General features: G+C 36.5%; 2 protein-coding genes across 2 annotated transcripts; one reads left to right on the top strand and one right to left on the bottom strand.

The window, feature by feature from the left end:
* The first annotated feature begins 304 nt into the window (after positions 1 to 304).
* On the top strand, positions 305 to 6,923 carry LOC115965213 (probably inactive leucine-rich repeat receptor-like protein kinase At5g48380). The gene is made up of 3 exons (XM_031084389.1): positions 305 to 863; positions 4,250 to 4,899; positions 6,492 to 6,923. The coding sequence occupies exons 1-3, from the start codon at positions 305 to 307 to the stop codon at positions 6,921 to 6,923; spliced, it is 1,641 nt and encodes a 546-aa protein (XP_030940249.1).
* A 14,123-nt stretch (positions 6,924 to 21,046) lies between these two features.
* LOC115965212 (polygalacturonase-like) lies at positions 21,047 to 24,342 on the bottom strand. Its single transcript, XM_031084388.1, has 4 exons — positions 23,902 to 24,342; positions 22,056 to 22,345; positions 21,724 to 21,949; positions 21,047 to 21,268 (listed from the first exon to the last, which is right to left on the bottom strand). Exons 1-4 carry the CDS (start codon positions 24,340 to 24,342, stop codon positions 21,047 to 21,049), a joined length of 1,179 nt encoding a protein of 392 aa, XP_030940248.1.
* Positions 24,343 to 26,398: the final 2,056 nt, after the last annotated feature.

Raw genomic sequence — 26,398 nt, 5'->3', positions numbered from 1 at the left:
CATTAGTGCCCGACTACCATCTGATAAACTTATTTGGTCCGAAACACCGAATGGTTTATTTACGGTGAGGAGTGCGTACAAGCTGGCTATGAACCTGCTCTCATCACCTAATAAAGGCTCCTCATCGAATGCTAGCAAATTGAGGAGTTTCTGGAGAAGGATATGAAGCATCCCTGTACCTCACAAAATTCGCCATTTTATGTGGCGTGCATGTCGTAATGCCTTGCCGACAAAGGACAACCTGTTGCGCCGTAAAATAGTCCAGGATGAAGTATGTGAAGATTGCAAGGAGGCAACGGAGTCGATGTACCATGTCCTTTGGGAATGTCGAAAAGCGAAGGAGGCAAGGGAGTGCTCCAAGATGGTGTTTCCAGCATCGAGTGGTTCATCCTTGTCTTTCTTAGACGTAATGTGGAAGCTGTTAATGCAGGAGGATGTGGGTGAGGAGCACGTGGCTCAGGTTGCCACGACGGCATGGGCATTATGGCATAACCGTAATGAGGTCAGGTGCGGCAGAGCAAGTAAGACGGGGAGGCAGATCTTCAGTTGGGCGTCGGAGTATCTTAGGGAGTACAGAGCGGCGATTCTTCATGACCGGCCAGTTGTTTCGGCGCCTCAGCAGAGTGTTAGGTGGATTCCTCCACGGGATGGTCTCTTCAAGATCAACGTTGACGGAGCAGTTTTCTTGAAGCAGAAAGTAGTGGGTGTTGGGGTAGTAATCCATGACAGTGAGGGTAGGCTTGAAGCAGCTCTAAGCAAGAAGATTCTGTTACCATTAGGCACAGCAAAGGTAGAAGCCAAAGCGTTCGAGGTAGGCCTGCTCTTTGCAAAGGACGTTGGTGTTTGGGATGTCGTCCTGGAAGGTGATTCAACAATTGTTTATAATGCTTTATGTAACTATTCCCGAGCCCCATCTTAAATAGCTGCTGTGACTCACGGGATTCAGGACATCAGCAAAGAGTTTAGAAGTGTTGAGTTTTCTCACGTGCGGAGACAAGGAAACATACCGGCCCATATTTTAGCAAAAAATGCATCTAGCATAAATGATTATGTTGCGTGGATTGAAGAGGACCCTTGCTGTATTATGCAAGCTCTTATCCATGATGTAAACTCCTTTTCGTAGTCGCAATAAAAGTATATCTATCTTTCGCATCAAAAAAAAAAAAAAAAAATTACGGTTTGGCATTTGGTTCGGTTTGGTCCATTTCAGTTTAATTTGATCCAATTCTATCAATTTCAGTCCATTCCAGTCTGTATCAAAAAGAAAAAGAAAAAAGAAGGTCCATTCCAGTCCACTTCGCTCCATTCGATACACTTCTGTCTAATTTAGTCCACTTCGATGTACCTACTTAAGAGCATTCACATCAATCTATGTATAATAGAAAAAAGTGTAGAATTTACATAGTTTTGCTTAAAAATTACTCACATCAGTACATATATATAATTGTGTAAATTTACAAGTTTGCTATAGTAACCATGTAAATTTACACTAATTAAAATTATTTATTCTGTATTTTGTTGTCTATTATTTCTTTATGTATCTCAATGATGAAAGAAGAGAGAGAATTGTGGTTATTGTGTGTGAAGAAAGAGAAACAAAAAAAAAAAAAATTGATATTTTAATGAAATGTAATGTAAATTAAATAATCTGATGTGGGGTGTTTTGAAAAGTAAATACATAAAATAGAAAAAAGTAGGTTTCTATGATAAAATAGACGAGAACTTTTGCATGAGCTAATATGAATGTTCTAAGAATAGGAAAAGAAAAGTTAGGTTGAGAGTACTATCAATTATTTGAGTAATATCAATTGTAACTATATGATAAGTTTTAATTATCATGATAATCTCCTTAAAAACATGAACATTTTGAAACTTGAAAATTTTAGTTGTACCAAAAGAAATTAGGAAAATATAATGCAAACTAACAATAATTAGAAAAATATGTACCCCTTCAAAAAAGAATAATATCAATCAAAAACACCTAAAATTGTAAAAATAGAAAGAAATAAATTCTTTTTAGAAATTTTTTAATTTATAGGAAGAATAAATTATCTACAATAAAATTTAGAGAATAAATCACACATTATATCATATCTAAAAATAATTATATATTTCTACACATTGCGTGGGTTAATGCTTAGTAATATCTAATAACTAAAGCGTTGCATTTATTTCTACTAGCTCCTGTTGAGCTACATTAATGTAACATTTCGGTTTATTTGGTCCATTTAGTCCATTTTGATCCACTTTGGTCCATTTCAGTCAAGTTTGGTCAATTTTGGTCAACTTGGTCCACGTTGGTCCATTCGTCCATTTTGGTCCAAATATGATAAGGAGAAATACATAACAATATGTTATAGTCATGTAACGCCCTAGCCCTTAGAGAAAAAAAAGGCTATGGCATTATAATTTGAGTGAGGGTATTTTTGTAATCCCCTCCCCAGATATTTCTAATAAGTGGCCCTTATTACTCCAACACCCCCTAGTTTACGAGCTTATTTGGATTGAGGGGGAAAAGAGTGTGAGTGGAGGAGAGTAAAATAGAGTTAATTGAAAATAAGTTAATTTTGAACTAAATCTACTCTCTTTCTACTATACTTCCCCTCCCTTCTCCTCAATCCAAACGGATCAATACACATTCTGATTTCTCTCCATCTCCATCTCCCTCTCTTTCTCATTTTCTTCTTCTTCTCTTCTTGTTTCCTCCACTACTCCACCCCTTGGTCGACCAATTGAAGGCCCCATTTTCTCACCACAACCTATTGTCATCACCAAAGCAAAATAAACCACACTAACACCACGCCAATTACCGGAGGCAGCGAGTATTCCCATAGATTGCTGAAATGGAGGTGTTAAAGGTGAAATCTCTTGGACCCATTTTCCATTATTGTTTTGGTTATGGGCTAATACTTGTGTAAAGTGGATCTCTTGAGTGAGGGTGGTATTTCGAAATGGGTAGTTCATCTTGAGTTTGTTTTAAAATGAGTAATGCAAAGTTTGTTTCAATCTCAAAGATCCATTGCTATTGCACTAAGGGGCTATTGCACCAATCTCAATTCGGCCTGCTGACTGCATTGCACACTTCACACTGCATACTTGCTGTAGCACTGCACAGCCAGCCGGCCCAAAGGCCCCACACACTATCACTGTAAAGACTACTCACTAAGTCAGCTACTGTTACACTATACACGCATAGGCACACACTATCCCACCAACTGTACCGTCTCTTTTACTTTTAATTTATTAATTATTATTATTATTATAAGTTATCACACCAATTAATAATTTGATGTATGTCATATCAACTTATTTGTATTAGTTATACTAATTTATTGATAATTTGATGTATATGATATAAAGTGGTCAAAGCGTAAAAAAAAGTTGTAATAATAAGGTTTTATTATTCTATATTTTAAATTGAATTATAATTTTTAATTACAAATGTTGGAGGAACTCAAATACAAAAACTTAATTAGTAATTTTGCATCTTAGAAAATAAGAAAAATAAATTTTAAATGAAAAATAAAAAATTCAATAAATATTATTTAATTAATATTTAAATATAAAAAATGCTTCACTTAAAATTTTCGCCTCAGGCCGTCAACAACCCCCAAATTATTGAGCCGGCCCTGGTCTCGTTCACATATTTGCTTGGTCATTTTTAAGCACTCGGACAATTATTGGATAATATCATAGAAGTTTAGTTTAAATGACTAATATGACTGAGAATTGTTTATTGATTTCGTTTTCAATGAGCTGAAGGGGCATTAACTTCGACTTACATACTCTGGACTTTCTTTCGACTACCATTCTTTACGGTTGCATGACTTGGTAAAATAGAAGCAGCAATTTTTTTTTTGTTTTTTTGTTTTTTTCCTTACTCAGCAATTACGTTTTGTACGTTCCTCCAAAAAACTTGGCTCAATCCTCCAAAAGGAAAATGCTCAAATTTCAGCCATTTCTTCCAAACCACTTTTTCGAGAATTAAAGAATTAACGCGTGTGATCAATTTTCCAGCTAGAAATTTCTTGAAAATGATTGTTTTGATATTTCTATATAACTAGTTACATACAATCTTTCTACCTCTGATTATTCTTACTAAGCACACACAAGCAAATGGCTCATAGTGCCAAACTCGTCAATCGTCATAGCTCTACTTCACATATTTGCTTGGTCATTTCTGGACATTATTGACATTATCGAAATGTTACGTACAATGTATAATTGTTGTATAATAATTTGATTAAAGAGTCACTAGAAGACCCTTGCAACTACATCAAGTATTCATGGAATTTCAGCAACAACATAGAAGGTTTCATCTGTAAATTTGTTGGGCTCAAATGCTGGCACTCTGATGAAAGCAGGGTACTAAATATCCGGCTGTTGAACATAGGGCTAAAGGGCCACTTTCCTCCGGAAATCGGGAATTGCACATCGTTGACGGGTCTGGACTTGTCAGGTAATGACCCTACAGGCACCATACCATCTGACTTATCTATGTTGCTCAGGTACGTGAACACCCTTGATCTCTCATCCAACAATTTTGCTGGTGAAATCCCTAAGAGCATAGTGAATTGCACCTATCTAAGTGTCCTTCGACTTGACAACAACCAGCTAACGGGATCTATCCCTCCAGAAATTAACCAGCTTCGGAGACTCTGCACGTTTAGTGTTGCTAACAATCTCTTATCAGGGCCGGTGCCTGTGTTTTCCGATCTTACCATTCTTGTAGAGAGCGATGCAATTATTCTGGGACATTGTACCATTCCTGCAGAGAGCTATGCAAATAATTTGGGACTTTGTGGGGCTCCGTTGGAACCTTGCAAACCTTCTCCTAAGAAGTTTATTGTTCTATGCAAAGAAGGATTTGTGGTAGGCTGGATTGTCGCTATGGTCATTGTTTGTTCGTTTAGACCCCTTAAACTAGATTCTTTAACCTAATATATTAACCACATGATTACTTAGATTAATTATTCAGATCTAGGTTAAACACAAATATATCATAACACACGATATAATGACCCAGAAAATCCAATGAAATGAACCGTTTCAAGTTTAAAACCTGGAAAGTATTTAACCTAGCTATCCTCAAGGTAAACCAAATCCACTATAAGAGAATTGAAATTTTTACAATCAGATTTAACCCTAAATCTATTGCTACCTCTAGTAGTAACTTACTGACATGACCACATGCAAGCTTTGAATTCATAGACTCCTTCTTTTCTTGGATTTACACCAACCAAGCCGCCTTGCTTGTGACTTTGAGAACCTACTCAAAGGTTTCAGATCACCATCAATAATGATCTTGATGCAGCACAGTAACTATGTTCTACCAACGCTTGATTGTAGTTTTTGCTTTGGTAGATTCTTGTGTGGTTAGAGGGTACAAAACCTCTTAGATCTCACAAAGAGTAACACACAAGATTCTTCTCCAAAAGTTTGCAAAATATGGCTAGGGTTTCCCTTTTATATGTGGAGAAGTTTAGATGAAACCCTAAACGTTTTCGCAGGCTTGGGCCTGTTTAAAAATCTGCAGAAAAAAAAAAAACTGTTCCTGCGATTTTTGATCAATCGAGCCTAATTCTTGATTGGTTGAGTAAGGCAGAATCACACTCCCTTTTTCTGCACTTAGTTGGACTTGAATCTTGAAATGCCCACTTTTAAGCATTGCCTAAAAACCTAGTCTAGACATGTTTTGTTCTCGGTTTGCCAACACAATACAAATGTGATTCTAAATATTTTGAACCTAACAGCCATAGTGGTAGTTGTCATGTTTTGTAATACACCAATATTGCTTGTGAAGAAGGCAATAACCAAGAACAACAATAAATTAATGAAAGTAGGAACCCGATGGTGTTCCATTGATGAAAGAGGCAAGAACATGATGGTAATCTCTTAGAGCCTATTTGTTTCCATCCTCATGTTTCTTTTTGTCCAATACATGATTGCAATAGACTATTTTTAGAAGAAAAAATGACAAATATATTTGTCTCCTAATTACAATCCAAAACAATGTTAAAAATATCAAAGAAGCCCTCTTACACCGCCACATAGAAAGCTTTACTTGCATATTCGTGATCCTTTCGATTCAACATTAAATGATCATCCTTACTCTCTACTTCTTGCCCTTTGAAAAATTATGTTATGAGAGCCCCTCTCACATTTGGGTGCCATAGATATTTAGGGAAGAACCAAATATGAGAGGGGTGCCTCATGAGATGAGATTTATTACATGTTTAATACTTGCAAATAATGCTCCTCTCACATGGGCATAGACCCTGCAGGAATGGGACGCATCTGAATGTGAGAGGTGTATTGTATGCAATTGTTATACAATATACCACCTCCATGAAATGACCTCCATTGAGATACTTTCTCCTCAGTTTGTCATGAGTAGACAGTTCGTACAACCACTTAAAAGAAACATCTGTGTCAAATTTTGTTATATAAATTCTGATTAGCACTAATGCAAAAATGGCAAATGATTTAAGTCACAGATGGAGAGAATGGTTACTAGAATGAGCTTTATAGAAATTAGTGAGGCAACTGGCAATTTCAACAAAAACAATGTCATTGGAATGGGGAAGATTGGGATGATGTACAAGGCAGTGCTTCCAAATTGCTGGCCTCTTGTAGTTAAGAGGTTAAATAATTGTCAATCTTATGAAACACAATTTCTATTTGAGCTATCAGCTATGGGTATATTGAGACACGATAACTTGGCTCCCCTCTTGGGATACTGCAGTGAACAGAACAAGAAACTTTTAGTGTACAAATATATATTGCATGGCAACCTTTATGATTGGCTACATGTAGGAGAAGGAGAACTCAAAGACAAGATCTTGGAATGGTCTTTGAGGACTAAAATTGCGATTGGGATGGCAAGAGGCCTAGCATGGCTTCACCATAAGTATGATTTCTGAGTGGTCCATCTAACTTAGGTTCAAACTCTATCTTATTAGATACGAATTTTGAGCCCAAGATATCAAATTTTGGTGGGGCAAAAATATCAAGTTCTGGAGGGTTAATGTTCATGAATTCAAATGTCATTGACACAAGCAATAGCTCTTTTGTAGACAGTGGGGTATGGGAGTTGGGTTTTGTTAAAAAAGATGTCTATGACTTTGGAATTCTACTTCTTGAGCTAATTACAAGAAAGGAACCCATTGAAATTAACAATTTTTCATACGGTTTTAATGGGAGTTTGTTTGATTGGATAACTTACCTTTTGAGCAATTCATCTGATCTTTATAGTGTTATTGATAATTCTCTGATTGGAAGAGGATTTGATGATGAAATCTTTGAGTTACTTAGAATTGCATATACCTGTCTTAACCCCTTCCCTAGTCAAAGGCCAACAATGCTCGAATTGTACAATACAATAAGTACTTTTGGGGAGAGAGATGGCATCACAAATGACTCTGAGATATTGATGCAACCTGAAATTGCTATTGCAAGTAGCTCAATTGAAATCAATACAATAAATACTTTAGGGGAGCGATACGGCATCACAAATGACTATGAGATATTGATGCAATCTAAAATTGTTATTGGAAGTAGGTCAAATGAAATTGTTGAGGTAGAAATTGCACAGACCAATTGAAGCATGACATACAAAATGTAGCTTTCACATTTCGAAATATATGTAATATATTTGCTATCCCAAACGTTATTTGGGTTACATTTTCGTAATGTAATCTTTTTTCTGCCCTTCACTGTCTTTTTGTTATCTTTATCCCCTGATTTAAGAATAAAAAAAATAAGGATTCTAGAGGTTTTGGGGCCACTGCAGTGGGAAGGGGAAACCGGACATTTGTTGAGGTTACAAAGAGAGACTAGTTGTATAAATGTTTTTCAAGTACACTATTGTAATTGGTTCTCCCAGTGAATTTTCTATGCAATTGGATACTGGAGTGGTTTTTCTTTGAAGGAATTCTTCATTGGTTTTCCATTTGCCAAAATGTTGTGCTTGGCTATTGTTTATTGCTTTGTGCACTGGATACTCCTTTTTTTTTTTTTTTTTTTTTTTTTTTAATTTTTTTTTTTTTTAATTTTTTAATTTATCTTCTTGTGTATGGAACTCCTAATAAATATGTGTGATATATCAATAAATCCGCTATTTATTTGAGGTGAAAATAGAATTTTCCATTTGGTATTAAATAAGATTTTTTCAACATTATAAATCACATAAATGATTTGGACATAAAACCCCTTTTCAATAAACTAAACTCTGCCTACAAAGTTCTGTTGATTAAAAACTTCGAGGATAAATACGAATTGGAACAAAAGAAAACAATTGATTGGGACATATCCTCCACCCAAATTGCAAGAAACCAACAGATTATTGGACAAGCTCAGAGAAATTTCGTTCCATGCTCTGGAGTCTCAACTAGCGTTCTTGACGGTGCAATGTCTTGGAAAATTAGACTCAGCAACTACTTTTGTACACGGCAATTAAAAACCCTCATTGCTTATCTAGTAGTTTAGACTTGGCTTCAATTTTTATATATTCTTTGAAGCTCCAAGAATTAATGGAAATGATCTATTTTCCAATTTGAAATTTCCTGGAAAGGATTTTGTTTCAATATCTGAGATATTGATAAAATCTGAAATCGGTATTGCAAGTAGCTCAAATGAAATTGTAGAGGAAGAAATTGCACGGACCAATTGAAGCATGACATGTAGCTTTTACCTTCGGTGCTTTTACCTAGTACTAGCCAACTAGGTCTTCCAAACCACTTTTTTGAAGATTCAAGTATTAATGAAACTAGTCCCTAACCCCAGGGGCGGCGGCACGTTGAGGCCAAGGTGGTCACAAGACCACCCTGACTTGAAAATTTATATATATATATATATATATATATAATTTTAAATTTGTCTATCCTAAAAAAACATTTGTGACCACCCTCAGTTTTTTTTATGTGCAATAAAAATAAACTTTGGTTCACTTAACAATAGATTGGGGCCTTTCAAGCAAAAAGAAAAAGCCCAAAAAATTTTATTGATCTAAAATCTGAAAAAAAAAAAAATTATAATAATAGCAAGACCAAAAAGAACTCAAGGAAAAATGCCCAAGATCAATCCGGACCTCACTCTCTACTCAAGCAGATTATTAAATCAACAAAAAATAATAATAATTAAATTTCTATAAACTAATTAACTAAATACCCAATCAAATTTTAAACCAAAAAAATTCCTAACCTAAAGGGAAATAAGAACCTCAGGTCCTCAGCAAAAGCGACTCAGCAACGCTGTAATAGCAACACCCAAAGTAGTTGACAGCAACGGTAAGATCGGGAAATAAGAACCTCAGAGAACATCAAGGCACTTTAATTCACTATCTTTTTCTCTATCTCATCTCTGCTTTGAGCCTCTAATTGAGAGCGATGCTCTCTCTCTTTTTCTCTATCTCATAGTCTGACTTGTGACTATTTTTTGATAATGTAGTGTATTGACTTAGACTTAGATTTACTGACTATTTTTTGTCTTTTGTAATCTCTCTTTTTCTTTGCTCTAGCTTATAGCCCGTTTGGTAAGATATTTCTAATAACATTGTTTAAGTGTTGTGGTGTTTAAACACTGAAAACTATTGTTTAAACAACAGTACCAAACACCCCCTTAGACTTACTGACTCAGGCTCTCCTCTAGTTCTTTTTGGCTAAATTGGCTTTTCAGCTTTTGTGTAACTTGATTTTGTAAGGAAATAACACAAAATTCCCAAACCTATGAGTAACAAAATAAAGAAAACACATGCCAAAGAAAAAATAATCACACGCACAAGACAATATTTATGTGGTTCGGCAATTTGCCTACATCCATGGAGTTGTAGGGATTTCACTATTATCAGGGAAAAATATAGAGTGTGGCAGTACCCTTTTTTCTCTCCCTCAAAAATGCATCGAGTAACCCTAATCACCAAAAAAAAAAGGGTTTTTATATCCTGTGCATAAGATTCATAATGGGCTACAAAATGGGCGCAAAAATTTTTCCATGTGTGCTACAGCTTGGGCCTATCTACCCAAGCCTCCATTCCATGAACTGAGCCTAAAAAAATCTCCTATTAAAAACCTCGCAACATCATTTCGGGTTGGATCGGGTCGTCATCCGGATCAAACACAACTAGGCTCTACAAAGTCCAACAAATCTCCCATTTGGAGACTAGTTCAATCACCAATATCAACCATGATCCTCCAAAAAAAATCCCTCATCACTGCAACTCATCCGTCTGTCCTCAAGCTAGAAGATCAATTGAAGCTGAACATAGCTTCATCTTCTCAATAGTGACACCCTTAGTCAACATGTCTGTCGAGTTCTTAGATCCACAAATCTTCTCAAGTATTACCAGCTTATCTTCAACAAGGTAACAGATAAAGTGGTATTTTGTCTGTATATGCTTTGACTTTGAATGAAAAGCCGAATTTTTAGCAAGAAAATTTGCACTCTGACTATTACTATGTAGAATGCCCATCTCCTGCTTCTTACCCAATTCATCTAAGAAGCCATGTAGCCAAATCATCTCCTTTCCAACTCTAGTTGCTGCTACATACTCAACTTCTGTAGTAGACAAAGTAACAATCTTTTGTAGATTTGAAGCCTAGGATATAGCTATACCTCCTAGAGTAAATACAAACCCAGTAGTACTCTTTCTACTATCAATATCACCAACAAAATCAGCATCTACATAACCCTACAATTTCAAACCTGCACCTGTGAAGCAAAGACATGCATCTAATTAACCCCTCAGATATCTCAGAATCCATTTGACTGCCTCCCAATGCTGCTTTCCTGCCCTACTTATGAATCTGCTCACAACTCCCATTGCATGTGCAATGTCTAGCCTTGTACACACCATAGCATACATCAAGCTGCCAATAGCTAAGGCAAAGGGCACCTTGCTCATATGGTCCCTTTCTTCTTTTGTCTTCGGTGACTGTTCTTTGCTTAGTTTGAAATGACTACCCAAAGGTGTGCTCGTTGGTTTAACTTCATTCATGTTGAACTTGCTGAGAATTTTCTTCACATACTCTGACTGTGAAAGCTTCAATGTACCATTAGCCTTGTCTCTAATGATTCTTATACCAAGGATTTGCTTTGCAACTCCCAAATCCTTCATTGCAAACTATTTTGACAATTGCTTCTTTAGATTATTAATCTCCTCAATGCTAAACCCTACAATGAGCATATCATCCACATACAATAGTAAAATGATGTAAGAATTGCCAAAGAACTTAACATAGCAACAATGATAAGTTTAATATCTCTTGAACCCAATTCTATGCATAAAACTATCAAATTTATTGTACCACTGTCTTGGAGCTTGTTTTAGGCCATACAAGCTCTTTCTTAGTTTGTAGACTAGATTCTCTTGTCCCTGAACAATGAACCCTTCTGGTTGAATCATGTAAATGTCTTCCTCTAAGTCACTATGAAGGAATGTCGTCTTTACATCTAACTACTCAAGATATAAATTTTCTATAGCCACCATTCCTAGTACCAATCTGATTGTTGACATCTTCACAACTGGAGAAAATATTTCTGAGTACTTAATGCCATTCTTCTGCTGGAACCCTTTGACAACTAATTTGACCTTGTAACGCTTGCTACCATTATGCTCATTCTTTATTCTGTATACCCACTTGTTGTCCAAAGCCTTCTTTTCTACTGGCAATTCAGTCAATTCCCATGTCTGATTCCCCAACAAGGAATCCATCTCATCCTTCATGGCTAACTCTCACTTGCTTGAATTTTTATCCTGTAAGGCTTCATCATAACACTCTGGCTTACCACCATCAGTCAATAGGAGATAATTTAGAGTGGGTGAATAATGCTGTGGAGGTCTAATGGTCCTGGAAGATCTACAGACTTCAGCTACAAGTGTGCTCTGATCTACCTGTGAATCTACATTCTCCTTATCTTCTTCACCCCTTTTCTGGATTGTACTTTCAATCAATTCATCTAAGTTGACAAACTCAGATTTCTATTGATCTATTTCTATTACATCTAGCACTATAGTTGACCTGTCCTTATATATAACTTGTTCATTAAATATCACATTTCTACTTCTGATAATTTTTCTGTTTTGTTCATCCCAAAAATGATAGCGAAATTTCTCATCACCATAGTCAATGAAAAAAAATATTTTAGACTTTGCATCAAGTTCACCACGAGCAATAGAATTAATATGAACATAAGAGACACAACTAAAAACTTTTAAATGGGAAAAATTTACCTCTTTACCGCTCCAAACCTTTTTAGGAAGTCTGAACTCCATGGGAATTGGTGGTCCTCGGTTTATTAGGTAAGCTGTAGTACTAATAGCATCAGCCCAGAAAGTTTTTGGTAATCCAGCATGCAACCTCATACTCCTAGCACGCTCATTGAGAGTTCTATTCATGCACTCAGCCACATTGTTTTGCTGTGGTGTCCCAGGAATAGTCTTCTGCATCTTGATTCTATGCACAGCACAATACTCACTAAACCCTCCATCTATGTACTCTCCTCCATTGTCTAACCTCAAACATTTTACTTTTAGACTTGTTTCTGTCTCAACCATAGCCTTCCACTTCTTAAAAGTCTCAAATATATTAGATTTATTTTTCAGAAAATAAACCCATACCTTTCTGCTTGAGTTATCAATGAAAGTGATGTAATATCTTGAACCTCCAAGGGATGCAACCGGAGAAGGCCCCCACAAATCAATGTGTACTAACTCCAATTTTTCAGCCTTTGTTGTCCTGCTAGTTTTCAAGAAGCTCACTTTTTCTGCTTTCCTAAGATGCAGCTTTCATACATGTCAAAATCAACGAACTTCAATTCTGGTAGTTTCCCATTTGACAGTAGCATCTTCATCCCTTTCTCACTTATGTGACCAAGTCTGTGATGCCATAGGCTTGTATCAGTACTTGCTTTAGCAACTGCAATTATGTCTCTTGGACTTGTGGTCATATATAGAGCATTAGTCTTTTTTTCATGGGCTAATACTCTAACTCCCTTTGTAACCTTCCAAGTACCACCAACAAACAGTATTGCATACCCTTCATCATCAAGTTGTCCAACAGAAATTAGATTCCTCCTCAGGTCAGGAATATGTCAAACCTTCTCCAGTAACCAAACAAACCTATTGGGCAACAATATCCGATCGTCTCCCATACCCACAACATTCAAGGCTGTACCATCAGCCAAATACACCTTACCAAATCACCTGTAACATAACTTTGTATGATTTCTTGGTGTGAAGTGGTATGAAACGAAGCTCTTGAGTCCAAAACCCAATCATCAAGTGGACTGTCTACTGAAAGAAGTAATGCATCTTGTACCTCTTCTATTACAGTATTAGCAGAATTATCTTCATTCTTCTTCTTAGGACTTTTGCATTGCCTCCTAAAGTGACCTGTTTTCCCACAGTTCCAACATTGTACTTGTTGGCCTAATTTAGATTTACTTCTGTGCTGATTAGAATTTTTGGATTTTGATTTGTCCTGATTTGAATTTCTGTCATTACCTCTGCCTCTTGTCTTAAGGTTTAGGGCAGAACAAGATCCTGAGGTTTCACTTACATCTCTTTTGCGAATCTCCTTAACCATAATTAAATCTCATATGTCATTGTACTTCAGCTTTTCTTTTCCTGTAGAATTGCTTACTATCATCCTCAATTTCTACAGATGACAATTGATTTGTGATAGTGTTAAATTCATTCGGATGCTGTGCTACTGATGCATTCTCTTCCATCTTCAAATTGAACAATTTCTTCATCAGATGCACCTTGTTGTTTGCTACCGGCTTTTCATACATGCCAGACAAAGCTTTCATTAGATTTGTTGTGGTCTTCTCCTTAACAGCATTGTGTGCAACAGACCTAGATAGAGTTAACCTGATGACTCCAGTACCTGTCTATAAAGAAGAGCTCATTCCTCATCCTTCATAGTTGCAGGTTTTTCCCCTAGAACCGCCAGATGCAACTTCTTTCCATAAAGATAATCCTCAATTTGCATCCTACAAAATCTAAATTCTATGCCATCAAACTTTTCTATTCCAAACGCCTTTCCTGCTTCCTCTGCCATTGCTCCACTCAAACCTAACCCTAGGCTCTGATACCAATTGTAGGGAAATAACACAAAATTCTCAAACTTGTGAGAAAAAAAATAAAGAAAACACACGGCAAAGAAAAAATAATCACATGCATAAGACAGTATTTACGTGGTTCAGCAATTTGCCTACGTCCATGGATTAAGCCTTAAAAAATCTCCCATTAAAAACCAGGCAACATCATTTCGGGTCAGGTCGGGTTGTCATCTGGATCAAACACAACTAAATATTTTTGTTTTTGTTTTTGGTTAACCTCATCAGCTTAAAAAAAAATCTTCTACACTCTCTACCACTAATCTCAAACTCCCTCTCTCTGTGTTCACCCTACACTCTCTACCACTAAGCTCACATGCTCAGCCTTCTTCTCCACCAGGTGCTAGAGCTCACAAACTCACAAGCAGACCAACGGCAAGAAGATCAATGCGAGTAGATCAAGCTTCTCTCTTAATGCGGAGAAAACGACGAGAACAATGGATTTCGCAAGAAAAATGAACTCGACTTGGGTGAGAGAGAAAGATGGCGTTGGAGCCTCGGATCAGAGTGGTCAAGGTTGCTTTGCATGAGGAGTTTTCCACCGGAGTGGTCGAGGTCGCTTTGCATCGTATTGTACTTCTCAGTTTGCTGGAAAGCCTCAACGGCCTTGGCAGCAACAATCTTTACCTTCTCCTTCGTGGCCTAGAGTTGCTCGTCTTTCTCCAAGGTCAGCTGCCTCTCAGCTCTGAGGTCGTCCCCCAAAACCTTTGACCTTCTCTTTGATGGTATTGGCCTCATCCATGGCAGAAATGAGATCCTTCTTGAATTTAGAATTCTCTACCTCCAAAGCCTCCACCCTGGATACCACCGACGCAACCTTTGCTTCATGAGTAAGGTACTCTGAAGTAATGTGAAGACTCTCCCCTAATACCTGAAAAGAAAATCCAACATTCAGGATGATGCAAAAAGAAGAAAAAGAAAAGAGTGAAATTGCACAAATACACTGCCTGGACGAGTTTGTGGATGTGATGACCCATAACCTCGTTAAAGGACATGCTAGAGAAAGTCCTCAGCTCCTCAGCAGTGAAAGTCTCTTATGCTTTCGCCAGTGCAAGGCCAGCATCGTCAAAAACGTTGGACGAACAGGAATCAGCCTTGTCTTTCCCTTTGTCGTCCACATGTTGCTTCTTCCGAAGAGGCATAATTTCTTCCACTGAGGTAGTCGGAGAAGCTATCCTCGATGGCTCAATGACAGGGCAAGAGGAGTGACGGACACCCCCTTCACCACCATGCGCACCGCCCTCTTCCTGAGGCCGGAAATGGGCTCATTCTTCTTAACCCTTATCTTTGCATACATCCCTTGGTTAAATTTCATCGTCTTCTCTGCGAAAGAAAAACACTTGTTAAAAAAAAAAAAAAAAAAAAAAAAAAGGGAAGAAGAGGAGAAAAGTAGCAATGACAAACTTAGCAAACACTTACTCTTGTTCTCCTTGATTTCTATAGTGTGCAGGACATAAGCAGAAGGCTTTGGGCAGAGGCAGTAAAGAGCTAGTGTTTGCAGGTCGACCAGATTGTCAAAATCTTCGATTGTCCTCGCGTACTCAATGGCCGCCTCAACACATTGCCTGCATTTGCTCTTGAGCTTCGGCTGCTTCTTAACTGTGCACGAGACAACAAACAAGAGAGTTAAAGATGACAAAATATGTGCAAAAGTATGAAAGACGAAGGACTGGTAGAGAACGACGCACCTAGACTCAGGGCTCTCCATCGATGGAGCATCCTAAGGACGTCCCCCCAAACTTCACTAGAAGGGGTCTCCCACTCATCCCTGGAAACAAAGAAGAATCGGGACTTCTAGTATCGGAACGACGAGGGCAAGCCCCTGACGATCCTAGCTTCCTTGAACTAAGGTACTAGCTCGTAGTACGTGTATTCCTTGGATTCCTCTAGACGATACAAGTAAGTGAACTCGTCTACCCTGATCATGTCACCCTCAGTGGTAGCCAGCCATATCTTTATACAACTGATCACTATCCTCCATGAGTTTGGCATAAGTTGCCCAGAAGCAATTTTGAAGTGGTTTAAAAGCTCCATAATGAAGGGATGGATGGGGAATCTAAGCCCACTCAAGAAGGCAGCCTCATAGAAGCACACCTCCCTGGTCGAAAAATGACAGGCTCATTCCTCTTTAAGAGGACAACAAACCCTAACCCTTTCTAGAAACTGGAACCTATTACTAAACCTAGAAAGGGTCTCAACGTCTAAGCCACACTCTTCCCCAAAGACCTCCCTTGGGCCAGAAGCCACAGTGTCCTCCTCCACTTCCACAGGGTTATCGCTAGATGACAACCCCGTCTCAAGTTCACTAGATCTCACCTCTAACATCCCTCTCACTCACCTACCAAATTTTCGAGCCAATTAACGGATTGATGAAGCAAAGGGACCAAATCAGCTAACACTACACCCAAACCACTACCTTCAAACACAAAACCTTCAATTGAGGGGCAAAAAGTACAAGAAGCACTTAGAGAGGCACCCAAACGTGCAAAAAGAGATGAAATAGAGGGGAAATGTGTCCTAGTGTCAAAGCTACCAACCATGGAACCTAGAAAATGAAAAAAGGGGGGGGGGGGGGACAAAATTCTAAAAACTCAAAAATGAAAATTAGAAATTTTTACAAATTACCTGTACTATGAAGAATAAAGAGGTGAAAAGGAACCGTACCTTCAAAAAAAAGGCACCCACAAGAAGGAAGAACGCAAGAAATCGCAGGAGAGAACAGCTCGGAGAATGAAAGGCACAGAGCAACAATGGCAGAGGAATAGGAAAAGTGAAGAAAGGAAAGTGAGAGAAGGGAAGTTTAAAAACCAAACACAAAAAAACTAAAAACTAGCAGGAAACCCAAAGGGCCACAAAAGTGGAGCATTAACCCCACCAACCATTACATGCCATGTGGCCACGACGTGTACAACGCCACTGCTTCGCAATAATGCACTACCACTCCACATCAAACGCGGAATAAAACCCTGAGACTCACATTTGGGTAAACAACCTTTCACTTCTGGTGGTCATCAGAACACGCAATGATGACCACAGAACCTGGGGGAGCAGCTGATGGGATCAACGAGCTCCCTTGCCCAAATGACCTCACCAAATACCTCCGTCTACCCAGCCACGGCATGGACGAGGAAGAGCACGCCATTAATGAGAAGCTTCAATGCCTCAGACCGTTACCAATTAGCTATCAAACCGTTGACAGCTCTTCAAAACCTGCATTAACAAGTCCTAAGGCATTACGGAAGGGGCACTAAAGCCACAATTAAGGCCCCAACGGCTAGAAGCTACAAAACTATATATACACTAAAAGCACACAAGCAGAGGTAATTTTGATACTCTAAAACTCTTTTATTTCTCCAGAAAGCTTCTATATACTGACTTTGACATCGGAGGCGTTGTGGCAGGGACTACACTGATGACCACCTAAGGAAAGCTTTTACGCTACATTTGTAGGGATAGTGACGAGGATTTAGCTCTATCTGGATGACAACTGACAATTTCCACCCCATCAAATACAATTATTGGACAAGCTAATACAAGTTTCGTTTCCTATGCTCTGGAGTTTCTACCAGAACAGACGGTGCATGACTTGGAAATTAGACCCGTCAACCACGTTATTTGTACACGGTAATTATTACTTACCTATTGTTGATAGATAGTATAGACTTTGGAAAATTGTATTTTTCAAATAGTATTCAATGGAGGTAGTATTTTCCAATTTAAAATTTCCTTAAAGATGAATTTGTTCCCATTTTTGAATTCTTTGTTTAACCTACATGGCTTTCTACATCTAAGTTTTCATGACAAACACTCACATGCTAATGGCTCATAATGTGAGACTCCTCATAGCTCTACTTCACATATTTGCGTTGTCATTTCTAGACATTCTTGAAATAAGCAATGGCTCAGAGAACCTTGTCCAAACGAATATGGAAATTCTTTCATTCAAAAATGGGTTTCTAGTTGGTTATGTGTTTTCTGTAGGTTCAGTAATGGCTTTTTTTTCTGTCCAATTATATGGCTTTCATGATTAAGAAGAAAAGGATTGAGAAGATGGCAATGTCCAAGAGGCGGAGAACTAATAAAGAAGCTAATCAAGTTAACTACTTGCCAACTAAAGGGCTCCTGCAAGAAGGGAGCAAAATCGTTCTTTCTCTCAATCCATTAGAATTAGGAACCTCTTTTCTCTTCTTCTTCTTCTTCTTCTTCTTTTTATTTTTTATTTATTTTTTATTTTTTTTAATATATTTATTTATTTATTTTAGTTCGATAGTTACGACCACCAAAGATTTAAACTCTAATTTTTCTAATAAAGGAGAGCATGCTATGACACTAAAACTTCTTTTAATTCCTTGGTTTGAAAAATTTTCGATTATTGAGTTAGTATTGGAGGTTTAAAAAATTAATTTATTTTTCACAATCTAGCAAGTCGAAACTACTCATATTTTCATTCTTAAGTTCAAGTTTATTGTACCAAGAAAATTATTGCATTTGATTTGATTAATTTTCAAAGTGTCACTGACCTACCAACTTCCAAATTGATGATTGAAAATATGAGCAATTTTGACTTAGTAGGTACTTTAATTATTCAAGTAAATGATATCAATCAAAAAGAACAAAAAGTTATAAAATTACATATTTGTAAAAATTGAAAGATGGAAATTACTTTTAGAATTTGTTTAATTTTTAATGGAAAAATAATCTACAATAATGTTTAGAAAATATATTATATATTACACCACATTTCAAAATAATTATATATTCTCATGCATTGGCTTTATTCCGTGCCAAATTTGCTTGTAATTCAGCATTTAGTAACCCTGTATTTAGGTGGGTTTGATGTAAGGGTAGTGAGTGAGTTAGAGTGAAGATTGCTCAAGAGTGTGCAAGAAAACAGAGACTCGCGGCTGCAAGCCGCCAGACGCAGCACACGTGCCAAGTATGCTGGAAGGTGAACAATCATGCAAGCTGGAGCACTACAGGACAAAACAGGACAACTGGTCATACGGTTATCTCGCGGCTGGATCTCGCGACTTAGTCAAGCCGCGAGGTCAAGCCGCGAGCCACCCCTGTTTTGTAAAACCTGACGTTTCACATTTCTCTCCCACTCCAGTATAAATACCCCTTTTACCCACGATTGTACGAGAGCTTCCAGAGAGAATTTTGAGAGAGAAACCCTAAAGAAAAACAAGATTGATTCACCCACAATCTATACATTAGAGTCTCTTCAAATTCCTCAACTCTCTTCCTCTCCATTGTCAAATCCTTGAGAGGCATTATACCAAACCTGATTCTCACCATTATCATTATTGTGAGAGAGATGTTTGGATTTCTGGGAAGCAGTTAGGAAGGAACCAATCTTCATTGGTTGATGCTACGGTTTAGTAGCGGAATCCGGGAAGCTAGAAAAGAAAAAGGTTCGGCGCAACCTCGTTGGAGCAAGAAGCTTGGAGGGCTTAGGTGCACTGGGTAGATTAGGCTTGGAGGGTCTATTGCTGTCCATGTATCCCAACTGTATTTTCTAGTGGATTGTTTACCGCTTGGAGGGCGGCAGAGAGGTTTTACGCCGAGGGCTTCGGTTTCCTCTTCGATAACACATCGCGTGTTGTCTTTGTGTTTGCATCTTCCTTCCTCTCTATCTTTGCCTTTTTTATTATCTGCTTTGGATTGTGTTTTTGTTTCGGCTTAGATAGTTTTTTACCAATTCCATATCATAGCTTATGTTAAGTTTCCGCACACTAGTTGTTTGATATATTGCTTGAATTGGTTAAGTAGTAATTTGGGGGTCTAAACGTTCAAAGGTGTTTATACACGTTTTTGAACTTTCAATTGGTATCAGAGCGGGTACACTGCTATTGGTTTCATTACCATTGTGTGATCTTTGACTCCCTTTTGAGATGGATCGGTCTTAATCCCTAAATGCACCTCCATATTTTGATGGTAGTAATTATGCTTTTTGGAAGGTTCGCATGAGAGCTTTTCTATGTTCTATTGATGAATCTATTTGGGATGTTGTTGAGATTGGCTGGACCAGACCTGAGGCAGCCAAATCCACATGGGATAAGGCAGCACTTGTTGCATCTAATGCTAACAGTAAAGCACTCAATGTTATTTTCTGTGGTGTGTCTTCAGATGAATTTCACAGGATTTCTCACATTACCGTTGCCAAAGAAGCATGGAAGATTTTGGAAACCACCTATGAAGGCACGAAGAAAGTGAAAGACACCAAGTTGCAAATGCTGACCACTCGGTTTGAGGAGCTCAAAATGAGTGAAGATGAGTCTTTTGACTCTTTCTATGGGAAGCTAAATGAGGTGGTTTTCAGCAAGTTCAACTTGGGGGAGAAAACGGAGGATTCAAAAATTGTAAGGAAGATCCTTCGATCATTGCCGGAAAGTTTTCGTGCTAAAGTGACAGCGATTGAAGAGAGCAAGAACCTTGATGACATCAAAGTACAGGAGCTGGTTGGTTCTCTGCAGACTTATGAGATGTCGCTGCCCAATCAACGGAAGAGTAAATCTCTTGCTCTTAAGACCATTAATGAGAAAGTGGAAGATCAAGACTCATCGGGAGAAGATGTGGTTGACAAAGATGTTGCATACCTTGTCAAAAATTTCAGAAAGTTCTTGAAATTCAAAAATAATGGCAAATTTGATGATAAAAGAAAATTCCAAAGTTCTGGAAGGGAGAAAAGGGAATTCAAAAAGAAAGATGGAAAAGAATCCCAACCTACACAAGGTGTCACTTGCTTCGAATGTAACGGGCATGGACACTTTAAGAAGGAATGTCCAAATTATTTGAAATCGAAAGGCAAAGTGTATGCCACGACATTGAGTGACTCGGATTCGTCTGACTCAGAATCTGAAGAAAGTTGTGATGGAGAGGGGAACTATTCGGCTTTTATAACTATTACAAAATTGATTCCCTTGCTCTATAAGCAATTGATTGCAGGCTGGACAATACCAGAAGATGTGACAGATGCATAATTACATGAAGCTTTGGCTCCTTGATTCTTGTAAGTGAGCATTATGTTTTTCACTGTTATTGCGGAGCATGGATTTCCCGGACTACAATTAAAATTCACAGCCACCCTTGTCGCTGAACTTCCATGAATGTCTTGGTATGTCACATTACTAATTTTTACACCAGAAGCCTGTTAAAATGGGAAAACAAATTTGCACACATCAATTTTTTACTTATTAATGGTAGTAGTATGCAAACTCTAACCTATAAAATTAAAAAAAAAAAAAAAACTAACATCACCGCTTTTAGTTTATTTTTTTATTTTATTATTTTGATTTTGAAAGATGTATTATTAAGCAAAACTAAAAAAATTAAAGATTTTCTGGTTGCAAAGAAGGGGTTTAATTTGGGCCCAAAACTGATGTAGACTAAAATTTTAGGATGCCATAAGAATGGGCCTAGCTGTATAATAGGTATTACTTATGAGTAGTTTCTATGGTTAAAGTAAGGGGCCATGGAAACTAAAATTTATAAGAATCTAGATTGTGTAATCTTCTTGAACATGTTTAGGATTTTTCATAAGTAAACAGATTATAGTTTAAAATTTAAACAACATTTGCATAAATATCCTTCAAAATATCATACCTGATGAGGGCAATCTTTAGAGGGGCAATAATTTTGATCAATTATAATGGGATTCTGGACATTCACCATATTGACATGTTGGAAAATAATGTTCCTAGCAAACCCATTGCTAGGCCTTGGCCAAGATTTAATCCTCACCCCATTCTGAGTACCAGTAAAATTTGCTGTTGTAATTGTCACGTTTTGGACACCAGTCTCTTGCTGGTTTTTGCCTAAACTCCCAATGCTGCACCAACAAATTGCACCCATGACCAATTTGGCACCACACTATAATATTGTTGTTATAGTTACATAATAGTCAATAGATCAAAAAATAAATAAAATTTATTTACCTGATTCCATGCCCTGGTCCACATGCTACATTCTCAATCCAGATATTAATGGTACCAGGTCCAACTGAGATGCAATCATCTCCCGTTCGCATATTAGAGTTGAGAATTGTGACATTGGAAGATAATTGAACATGAATGCCATTGGTGTTTATACTATTTCCAGCGGCGATGACCCTGACACCTTGCATATTCACGTTGTTGCAGGCATTGACGACAATATGAAACATCTGGCTGTTTATGGAGGTTAATCCACTAACCACGATGTTGTTCGAGTTGGTAATTTCCAATGTCTACTTACATACACACAAGAAAAGGTTAGCAAACATAGGAGGCACATTACAAATCAATATAAGAGGAGGGAGCTTTCACACACACAAAAAATAAAATAAAAAATAAATAAATAAATACACTAAAAAAATATTAGGAGGTGCACTAAACAATATTATAGTGGGAATCTAGGGAAGAAAAGAAATAAGCCAACGAGAGTCCATAACTCTAAGTTTCATCTGAGAGGAAACCGAAAGCAATCTCAATTTGTCTTCCTTTACAATTCTCCCAAACAACGTTCTGCGTACTACTTGGATTCCCCTCAAAAAACTTGGAATTTATCTCAAAAATGATCATCTTCAAATTACTAAAGGAAAGGGGAATGGTGAATCCAACTCAAGAATCCGAAATGGGAATGCAGTAGGAGATGGGGCGGGCATAATCTTCCTATCAAACTAATCATATAGGAAGATTACCGACTGAAAGAGACTCCACAAACAAAGATTCATGACCAGAACTGATAGGGACTCCACAAACAAAGCTTACCGACTCGACCTTAAGAAGGATTGTATCCTTTGGATTATTGGGATCTTAGAGTTTCTCTCTAAATTAACGATAAGCATGACTATATAGGGCTACTCAATTAAATATGTGGACCTTTAATGGATGGTCCGTCAATGCAAGGAACAAAAGCCTAAGCATGTTGTTTTGACCTTTGACATTCCCATTAATTTTTCAGCATGTTTGCTAGTACACAAAAAAATATTATTTTTTCAGCATTTGGGATGAGTTGAATTTTTCAACTTATCTCCACTTTCAGTTTATTTTTGCTATTATTCATAGATCCTACTACATTGTTTGATACTATTTATGAGTCTCACTGCACTTTTTGATACTATTCATGAGTTCCACTGTACTCTCCAGTTTATTTTTTAACAATTTTTTTACACTTTCAGCAAAAAAAAAATCAATTTTAATTAAATAAACGGTTCTAAATGGACATGGAAGTACATGGGATTATTCCCAAGTATCCTATATACGATTTCTTTAAAAATGGCTTATTGTGGCATTAGTGAAAAATATCAATGTGACAAAAATCCCGATTCTCATGAAAAAAAATATATATATATATATATTTGTGACAAAAGTCCCCTCCAACAAGGAAGACCGAAATCAGTTATTAGTTCAAACCAAAAATCAAAAGGAAAAGCACACCACTTTCCCCTAGAAAATCCTAACCAGACCCAGTTGGTTACCTAGAAAATGAAGGGAATTTATTTTAAAGACTAAAATGGAGTAAATTAATATATGGAGGACCTAAAATATCACTATGAAGTCCTGGTAAATGGGTTGAATCGGGTCTGGTATAGGTCAAAATCATGTCATCCTAAATGGGTTGTCAGACTGGGTCGATCAAATCAGGTTACATGTCTATCTGTATTTTTTCACAAACAAAATATAAATAAATAAATAAATAAAAATGTCAAAAATAACAAAATACTCAAAAATAAAAGTTCAATAATACATTTATTCTTAAGTTTACCGATTTATTATGGCGTTAGTTAAATATATCACATACCGTAGCTCCCAAAGGACAACTTTTGCCAGAGGACTTGCAAGCCCACAAGCTAGTACCTTGCCCATCAAGAATCCCATTACCAGATACTTTAAGCCCATTAATATTCTGAAACACAACCCAGTATGCTTTATTTCCAAGAACTGTATAGTCCGATGGGGCCACAAGGGTCCCAATAAGCATAACATTAACTTTGTTGCTGCATGGTCCAATAAAAATCACTTGCCCGAGAGCGAACTTCCCTGCTGGTACATAAATAGTGGCAGGCTGCATGGAGGCACAAGCTTTTGTCCATGCACTAACAAAAGCTTGAGCTGAGTCTGTTTTCCCATCTGGTTTGGCTCCATAACTCACTACATTGAATATCGTAGGATCAGCTAGCACCAAGGAAATGAACATAGAAAGAAGTGCAAGGACTAGACAGATTATGGCAGGGAACGTCATTTTGGTTTTGTTAGGATGTGAAACTAATGTGTGTTTGTCACTTTGTGCGAGTCAAAGAGAGAAAGAAGTAACTTTGGGAGTTTAGTAGTTGAGGGAGTTGAAATTTGAGAGGGTATTTATAGCATTTGAATGCACATTTAGGGTACATTTGGTACACTGAATGTGGATTTCAACAGGAATGGTAATCTTTATTACCAGGAATAAAATGTGTTGTAATGGAATAACTAAACCTATTTATTAGTTTGGTTGTGAGTTGTAACATTAGAATAAAACTCATGATCTATTTTAAGAAATATCTCATTCTTACAATTATATTTCCTAGAAAATAATATGTTTTAAATTTTAGAGAGATGAGTTATTTTTTTATGATTTTTTATTTCCATAATTGTTAGGTGGATATGGAAAGTTTATTTATTTGGAAATATATTAATGTTAGAAATTATTATATCTACTAAGGAATATCTATTACAACCCTTTTAGAGAGGAATAGTTATTCCTCATTTTAAAGAATTCTTATTCATAAGGAATGACTATTCCCTGTAATAAAAACATAACCAAACTATTGAATAGCTAAACCATAGAAATAACTATTACATTACAGTGCTTATTACAGTCTACCAAACGTGCCCTTAGTTTTGGGAAAATGGTGAGGTCACAAATTATTTTATGAACTTTTTACAATGTGTATGTTAATATGGTAAATGATTATTGGTAAGTAAAAAAGTGATGATAGTAATCAGCCAAAATGAGAATCAATAAGAATTTGTCATATCAGTAGTTGGTAAAAATGTTATAAAATAGTTTGTAGTGGTAACATTACTCTTAGTTTTAAGAAAGTGTAGACATAAATTTAAAATTTGATAACAAATTTCACACTTGGCTGATGTGACAAATTGTTAGTGAATGGTAAAAAAATGGTTTTTATATATATATATATATATATATATATATATATATATCAATGGTGGGTTTAAATAAGAACCAATTTTTATTGCAACTCAACTATTGTGAAAAATATTGTAAAAATTTTTGTGTTTGTAATATTGCTCTTAATTTATCACTTTTTAGAGTGTTAGCCAGCAAAAGTTCAACAAAATATGATTTTATCTCAAAGAAAAAAAATACTCTTTTATTTTTATTTTTTCTAATTTGATAGTTACGCAAAAGCATGTGCATTTTAGATGTTTTCGATGGAAAGACTAGGAGGTGCTAATTGAACTACAAGGCTTATAAAAATTTTCTCACTCTTTTATTTTGTATATAGGTTTGGCTTACCTCCAGTACTTTTTTAACTAGAATATCCCTTTGTTTTAATGAAAAACTGCTACATCACCCACTAACTAAATGAAAAATGGAGATTAAAATTCATTACCACTTGCCATTGTATATTTAAAACAACAGGAGATGTCCAGTTAAAAAAGTAATTGAGGTAAGCCAAACTCCTTATATATAAATTTGAAATGTAATAATTATGATAGTTATTTATAGACATTTATTTTGGTTGTGATTGTACATGTAATATTAAATTTGAAATTGGATAATTATTGTAGTCATTAATAAGTGTTTAGAATTTTTTTTGAAAAAAATTAACTGACCATTTATGTTTTTCCTTTACCAAACTCTCTCTTTCTCCCCTTCTTAATTCATAAATAGGTTTGGTTAATGTATTCTTTAAGTCATATATTAATCATTTATTTTAGAAAATGTTTTATGGAAAATTGAAATGGCTGAGAAAAAGTTAGCCACTTTTTCAATTTTCCATACTAAGATAATTAAGACATGATAATAGATGCATTTATCTCACTCAAAAAAAAAAAATCTTAAAAATATTTTGACATAAATATAAAAAGTTGAGTTGGTTTAAGTTACATTTTGTATAATATTAAACAATGTTACACCACTCAATATTTTTTAATTGGATGCTAATTTTGATAAATTCACCGTTAGATTACATTATCTTCATATACTCTTCATGCTTGTAAAATTTCAAGGTGATCAATAAATAATAGCTAGTCATGTCATCGTAATTGTTGAAATTCAAGTTTTTGTGGTTTAA

Source organism: Quercus lobata, chromosome 10 (assembly GCF_001633185.2).
Source record: "Quercus lobata isolate SW786 chromosome 10, ValleyOak3.0 Primary Assembly, whole genome shotgun sequence".
Classification (NCBI taxonomy): Eukaryota; Viridiplantae; Streptophyta; class Magnoliopsida; order Fagales; family Fagaceae; genus Quercus; species Quercus lobata.
Note: the sequence above shows the minus strand (reverse complement) of the source record. Positions and strands in the feature narration are given on the sequence as shown.

Excerpts from the sequence above, each read along its gene's own strand:
- LOC115965213 (XM_031084389.1), top strand. The coding sequence starts at position 305 with ATGTACCATGTCCTTTGGGAATGTCGAAAAGCGAAGGAGGCAAGGGAG. Across the intron at positions 864-4,249 it reads TTGGGATGTCGTCCTGGAAG|AGTCACTAGAAGACCCTTGC; the intron begins GTGATTCAACAA and ends ATTTGATTAAAG. Across the intron at positions 4,900-6,491 it reads GGATTGTCGCTATGGTCATT|TCACAGATGGAGAGAATGGT; the intron begins GTTTGTTCGTTT and ends AAATGATTTAAG.
- LOC115965212 (XM_031084388.1), bottom strand. The coding sequence starts at position 24,342 with ATGACGTTCCCTGCCATAATCTGTCTAGTCCTTGCACTTCTTTCTATG. Across the intron at positions 22,346-23,901 it reads GTTGTCCTTTGGGAGCTACG|ACATTGGAAATTACCAACTC; the intron begins GTATGTGATATA and ends GTATGTAAGTAG. Across the intron at positions 21,269-21,723 it reads CTAAAGATTGCCCTCATCAG|GCTTCTGGTGTAAAAATTAG; the intron begins GTATGATATTTT and ends CCATTTTAACAG.